Raw genomic sequence first — 7,113 nt, 5'->3', positions numbered from 1 at the left:
CATCTTGGTTTGACAGTTTGACTCGTGTTATTTTGCTTTATCAGTAAATTATCATCAAACTTACTATTATTCATGTACAAAACATACGGATGGTTACATTACTTTTTACATGACTATATAGTTGTGATATGCTATATGTATTGTCATTAATAGAAAATAGGTCTGTTATTGACGCCTAACCATCCTAATATACCTAATTAACTGGGCTTTTTAGTTTATAAGATCAGTAATATGCATTTGTATACAAAAGGATTAAGTTGCTAGAATGAAGTTAGACAAGCTAACAAGTTATATTTTTAGTTGTAGGATAAAGTTGAGTAAAATACTCTATTTAGACGTTCAGCATAATTATTCACCCAATTTTTAGTGTATTATCAATTGTTTATGGATCATAAAAGACAAATTATTCGATTTTGTTGGAGGGGACGCTTTATATAAATCTCATGAAGTAGTTATGTTAAATATATGATGAAAAAAGAAGAAACAATACAAGCAATGGTTGTAGATTCGGATGTTGGTCAACATAACAAAAGAGAGACGTGGTCGTTTGGAAGCATAATAAGGAAGGTGTGTAAATCTCACCAAAGAGTTGTTGGCCTAGCAGTACCCCGATTACCAGTAGAAAAGACAAGATATTAGTACATTTTCATTGACCACCGAGACCAACCCGCAAGCTCGATCTTCGAGCTAAGTAAGATGGCATAGTAGAAAACTTCAGATGGACTATCATCGCGCTTGAAGTCCACCAAAGAGAGTTCCCTGGCTTCTCGTGATGAGCGTAGCAAATGGTGTTTGCCAGCCTCTTATAAGATCAAGGGTTTAAACCTCATCAGAGGTAAGAAATATATGTGATCATTTTCCATAGCATATAAACATTATATCCTTTACAATAAGAAAGATGTCCTAACAACAACATAGTCGTTTTCTATGTTATAGAAGGTAGAAGTACCTTTTTGGTAATATAAGTTTTTCAAAGAACTCTTGGTAATTTACCTTTCGGTCCCAAACTCTTCTCTAATATTTACAGGTTTTCCAAAGCACAATGGTCTTCCCCAATCCCCAAAACCTTTTTGGAAGCAGTTTTTTACAAGTCATGTGTCTTAACAAAAACACAATCACTCTCCTTCTTTGGGTAAATGACAGATTTATGTACATCCTATCTCGTACACTATTTCCATGTATACTGGATTTGTTTGATTTAACTTTAGAATACCTACGTTCCTAAATGCCTTCATACTACAACCAATTTCTAACAAGGGTTCAAAGTTTCCTGTTGCCAAAGAAGTAAACTGAAGCCAACGATGCAATTTGCACATGGTGCATATAAGAAGTCGGAACTATAGATCACCTTTTCCTACATTATCTTTAGACATCATCAATTTATTCACCTTTTCCTACATTATCTTTAGACATCTTCAATTTATTCAAACGGTGGGATCTACAACAGATTATTTGGTCTTTGATCTTCCAATTGGCAAACTGGGATGGGTCCATAAAATTCGAAAATTTGGAAACTAATTGCACCTTGTGCAATTTGGATTACATGAGGACCACAAAAAACAACATCCTCTTCGACAACAAAAATACACATTCGGGTCGTGTATCGCATTCAAGGTTAAGATCAAAACTTTATAGTGGTTATACGAATGACAATCAATTATTTATGGTTTCAACAACGTATTTCATTTTAACTTGATACAAGTAGTTGTATAATAGAACTATTTATAGTGTAACTTTTATTATCAATAACATTTAAAAGGCATTTGATCAAAGATGTTGGTAGCTTTTCAAAAATTTAAATTTGTGCTAAAGGAATTTGAATCAACTCCGAAAACAGAAGTCGAAATACTATTTTTTTATCGAATGTTTGCATCTCAATAGGTTGCTTTTTGAATGGATCGCACTATAGCATCCGTTTTGCACGAGGGACCAAAAACAGACATTTTGATGTGTGTTTATGTTCTTGTAGATGCATTACTCGTAGATACATATATAACTATATTCATTGTGGACACAATGCAACAAGATATAAAATTTTATTGTAAACCAAAAATAGAAAAGTAATTTTATTTCTTGTTAAGAAAGAAAATCTAAAATTTATAGACTATTTTGTTTCCTATTTATCAGTTGATTTTATAAAGTTTAAACCCAAATCTTCAGAAATTGTACGTATACAATAAGAAGTTGTAGACATGAATCTTGAGAGATCATATATTAATAAACAATACATAATGCTTACAAAACTTTTATATGAGAATGTCAAATAAGAAAGACAAAAAAGTTAAGAAGGTAAGAAATAATTTATTCATATGTGAATATTGGTAACTCCAAAAAAATTTTGATTTGAGAATCCATACATAAACCCATATTTTCTTTTATCAATAATTCATATATGAATCATTTATTAATACAATCTCAACCTTTTTGTCTTTCTTATTTTAACATTGTATATGTATATCTATATGTATATATATGTAGAGGGCCTTCTTTTGAGAATCCATGAATTTGTGATAATCTCGAGAACTTGTGGATAATGTGTTATTTTATATGACTTTTTATTAATCGAAGATTATAATTTAGAATATTGATTAACATATATTTGTTTTACAATGTGAAGATTTTTTTATTTGTTTGTGAAACAAAAAGTATACGTAAAAACGTTTTATATTATGAATCGAATACATATGAAACAAATAAATTTATGTTAATCAATATATTAAATACTATATTTTAACATAAAAAATCATGTGAAACAACATTTTAAGTTTGAAGTTGTCATGATTGTTTTGAAATGATTTAAGGATTCTATACATGTATAAAGGAATATTGTAGAGTGTATGGGAAGCGTAGTTGGAGAAGTGAGTAGCAAATAGCAATTAGGATGGAAACCTACCCACCCGTGACAACGATTAATAAACCAACGCCATTTCCGCGCCCAGCAGTTACTACTACTTCCTCACTCTCTCTCTCCCCTCTCTGTTTTCCTTCACTTCTCATCACCAATTTTCCATCAATGGAATCGATCGATAGCAGCAGCATCAACAACTACCAGATCACGCCACAATCTCACTGAATCTCCCTCCTCCTTCCAGGTTTCATCACTCATTTTCATGCATCTCTGTTTTCAATCTCAATGTAGTGAGATGAAACTAATTTTCTTCAATTCTTTCTCTAGATTGATTTCAAGGATTTAGCCAACTGATCTGTCTTCAGATGGGGAAGAAAGGGACTGGTTGGTTTTCTTCTGTTAAAAAGGTCTTCAAACCTTCTACCAAGGATTTCAATGACAAGGTCAGTTAATTAACCGTTGATTTTTTCATGATATCGCCTAATTGTTCATAGAAATGCATATATAATTGTTCTTCCTTTTGTAGTATAAGTGTTGTTTTAATTAGGGACAGTGGTCAAAGATTTGTACGAATCATAGTGTCTGATCTCTTCGTCCTTACTGAATACTGATCAGATCAGATACGTTTACTACTATTGGTAAATGTAATGCTTAAATCAACAATGGATTTTTTATCTGATCCTGTTTGTTAGGAGTTTAAACACAACATTACTGCTTTATTTAGGGGAAATTAGATGTTCCAAAAAGGCCATATTGCTTTTTCTGCAATTAAACTCTATCATTAATCATGTGATTTTTGTCCTTTTGGTTTTTTCTTGGAGGAGGTTCCACATTTACTACTATGATCAATGGTCCCCCCACTCTTTCCACCGTGCAATTTGGCCCAGCAATTCGTGAAATATAACCATCACGCCACCTATGATATCACATCATGCATGTCCCTTGATCATGTGCTTCTTATGTTTATTCACAATCACCCATAATCCCTATGACCTTGTTGCTTAACATAGATGCTAATACTTGCATATAGTATTACTAGAATTGATCAACTTTAAATGAGATTTATTTTGGGAATTAATCAATTTGTAAGCGAATACTAGAATGGTTTTCGCAAGGAGAATGTGGTGGAGAAACGGCAAGAAGACACACCAGAGGTTGTTTCATTTGAGCATTTCCCAGCAGCAGAGAGTTCACCGGATGTCACCAATGAGAGTGTTGGTGACCGGTTGTCACAGGCGGGTGAAGATCGGAATCATGCTATTGCTGTAGCAGTGGCCACCGCTGCTGCAGCTGAGGCCGCTGTTGCTGCCGCTCAAGCTGCGGCTAAAGTTGTTCGTCTAGCCGGTTATGGCCGCCACTCGAAGGAAGAAAGAGCTGCTATCCTCATACAATCATACTATAGAGGATATTTGGTAAGTGTGCCCCCTCTCCCAAATTAGTCCTCTCTTAAATTCAGATAAAAACAACAATTTTTTTTTATGTTTGTCTCAAAATAAATGAAATGTTTTATTTTAAGCAAAATTTCATCCTTGAGTTACTTGTAGATTGATAGCGTTGATTTTGGTCAGCGTAATTTTCATATCATGGCATTGTTAAAGGGTATTTTAGATAATTTCAGCTCTACTAATTTATCGGCTAATATAATTCCTGAAAAGTCAAAAACTAAGTGGTAAGGGCTTTGTCAAAAATTTTAATATGGTAATAGGTAAAACGATTAGAGGTGGTTGAATAAATTTCCCAAAATAACTTAAACCTTTTTTTGGTAAGACCCACATAGAAATATCCGATTGACATGAGTAAAGGCCGCTGTAGGGCAGAGGACATGCCACTTCCCGGACCCTATTTTCAAATGGGATATACCCGGTGCTTTTGATTATTGATATGGGTGATCCAATCTGCAGGCTAGACGTGCACTACGAGCATTGAAGGGACTGGTGAGGCTGCAAGCACTAGTAAGGGGCCATAATGTACGAAAGCAAGCTCAGATGACAATGCGTTGCATGCAAGCCCTGGTACGTGTACAGGCAAGAGTCCGTGCACGCAGACTCGAGTTGACACATGAGAAACTCCATAAGAAAGTGGTGGAAGATGAAAGGGTGATACCACCAACAAAACCACAAGATAATAGAAATCAAAGCTTTGAAAAGATCAAAGAAAGCACTTTGAGAAAACATGATGCAGAAATGAAGAGAGAGCGAGCTCTTGCTTATGCGTTCGCCTACCAGGTTGGTACACATAATAATATTTCAAGCTGCTTTAGCTTTAGGTTATGTTTGGCAATCCGGCTGATAGTTTAGCTGTTGGCTAATAAACTACTGTCGTCGGTTAAAAGGCGACTTTTAGCTTTTCAGCTAGCTGTTGGGTTGATAAGTTAGCAGAGAAACTAGTCACGAGGATAAAAACTAGCTGATAAGATAGATAAAAATGTTAGATGACCTAAAAAGAAAATATAAAGGACGTTTATACAAAAAACAAGCTAGTATATGGCTCACTAAACAGAGTTTTTTCAATAAATTTAAAAAATAAGTTAGCTTATGATTGTCAAACGTAGCCTTAGTTGACTTGATTTGTTAGTGATGCAAATGTAATGCATTAATGGATCATTGTGAGCGATGTAACACTTCCCCTTGCTAAGATTTTTGTTTCTAATAGCAGCAAGAGCAACAGCAACAACATTTCTTGCATCCAGAATCTAATAAGACCGCGTTATATCCCCCCAATGATCATGAAAAACAACAATGGGGATGGAATTGGCTCGAGAGTTGGATGGCATCACAACCCTACCAGGCACACCCTGTCGGGCCCAACGAGGGATCCTACCTGACCCTTGCCACTAATGACGATGTGTCTGTTAAAACAGTAGAAATGGATCTAGTCACACCCTTGAGCTCAGAATACATCACCACGGGCGGTCTCAGTGGGGAGACACTCGACTCCGCACAACACTCCCAGTCACAACGCCAGTCTGGTTCGGACCAGGTCCCAAGCTATATGGCCCCAACCCAATCCGCCAAAGCCAAGGTCCGGGCTCAAAACTTAGGAAAGCACAAAGGCCAGCCCGTTAAGAAAGGGGGACTGGGTAACGGGTTGGCCTTCGACACGTCAAGCTCCGGAGGCAATGTAACTTATCAGGTCCCTAGAAGCCCAAGTCCGAACCCGAAAGGATACGGGATTGGGGGTAACGGTGTTCGAAGTCAACAGAAATGGTCGACAGGCTACAGCCCAGATTCTAGTGGAGGTGATGATGGATCAATGGGACGTTATGGATGGAGACACCATTTTGGATGATTATGTTATACAGATGGTAATAATTAGCCTCTCCTCTTCGGTATGGTAATTGTGTGATATCATTTCCCTTCTCAAAGTTGTCAATACATGTTTACTTTGTTGCCACTTTTATTTATATAATTATGCTTTTATTTTGGGTTAATCGGATATATTTTAATTTGTACTAGATATGCAACATGTTATGTCGTAGGTTTCAAACTAATTGTTAAAAAGTGTATAATTTGAGTGGTTTTAAATTCTATGGACGTGGGTATCGCAGTAATTATGTTTAAGATAAAAGTTTAAAAACTCATTTTTTGTAATATTGGGTTAGTGAGACCAGCTATGCAAGCACATAAATACACTAAACCTTCAATGTGTTATACTCTGAAGGTTTAGTATTGTTTTCTAGTCTGGGAGATCTCACGAAAACAAGCTGATTTTACATGATCTTAATATTTATAAGGGGTGTTTACAGTGCGATTTGAGGCCAAACCACAAACCACACCAAATCGTACTGCATTGGTGCGGTTTATACCTATCGCACTTTGTGTCTATAATCCAATAATTATAGGTTTAAAAATACATTACAAAATGAAAGATAAAGTGACCGTGGTACAAAAAAATAAAGAGTTTTAGTACATATGATTCCCAAATCCATATTGCATGATTAAAATAGTATACAAAGTAAACCTCAAACTAAATTGAACATGTGAGTTGTGACATGTCCAACTAGTTTTTTTATAGTCAATTGTCATATTGGCACAAACTCAAAGTACAACCGTACAAAACACATAGTTCAAAATATTATTATATAAATAATAAAATAGGTAAGGGTTCAAACGAGAACCCCTGAGATTTACGAGAACGTGAGAACAACCTAATAACCCATAGTGTGATAACAATTAAAATTAAAAGATTTTTGAAAATTGAAATTGAAATTGAAATTTAAAACGATTCAAACAAAATTGAGATTCGAAAGTGTAATAATGGAAATC

General features: G+C 35.2%; 1 protein-coding gene across 1 annotated transcript; it reads left to right on the top strand.

Annotated features, from left to right (window-relative positions):
• Window positions 1–3,213: 3,213 nt before the first annotated feature.
• On the top strand, window positions 3,214–6,377 carry LOC112520296 (protein IQ-DOMAIN 1). The gene is made up of 4 exons (XM_025128614.1): window positions 3,214–3,291; window positions 3,949–4,260; window positions 4,750–5,073; window positions 5,504–6,377. The coding sequence occupies exons 1-4, from the start codon at window positions 3,214–3,216 to the stop codon at window positions 6,134–6,136; spliced, it is 1,347 nt and encodes a 448-aa protein (XP_024984382.1). The 3' UTR covers window positions 6,137–6,377.
• The last annotated feature ends 736 nt before the right edge of the window (window positions 6,378–7,113 follow it).

This window comes from Cynara cardunculus, assembly GCF_001531365.2.
Source record: "Cynara cardunculus var. scolymus isolate 2C chromosome LG 10, CcrdV1, whole genome shotgun sequence".
NCBI lineage: Eukaryota > Viridiplantae > Streptophyta > Magnoliopsida > Asterales > Asteraceae > Cynara > Cynara cardunculus.
This window is presented reverse-complemented; position numbering and strand designations above follow the sequence as displayed.

Coding starts and splice junctions, on each gene's coding strand:
- LOC112520296 (XM_025128614.1), top strand. CDS start 3,214: ATGGGGAAGAAAGGGACTGGTTGGTTTTCTTCTGTTAAAAAGGTCTTC. Junction 3,292..3,948: donor CCAAGGATTTCAATGACAAG/GTCAGTTAATTA, acceptor AGCGAATACTAG/AATGGTTTTCGCAAGGAGAA. Junction 4,261..4,749: donor CATACTATAGAGGATATTTG/GTAAGTGTGCCC, acceptor TCCAATCTGCAG/GCTAGACGTGCACTACGAGC.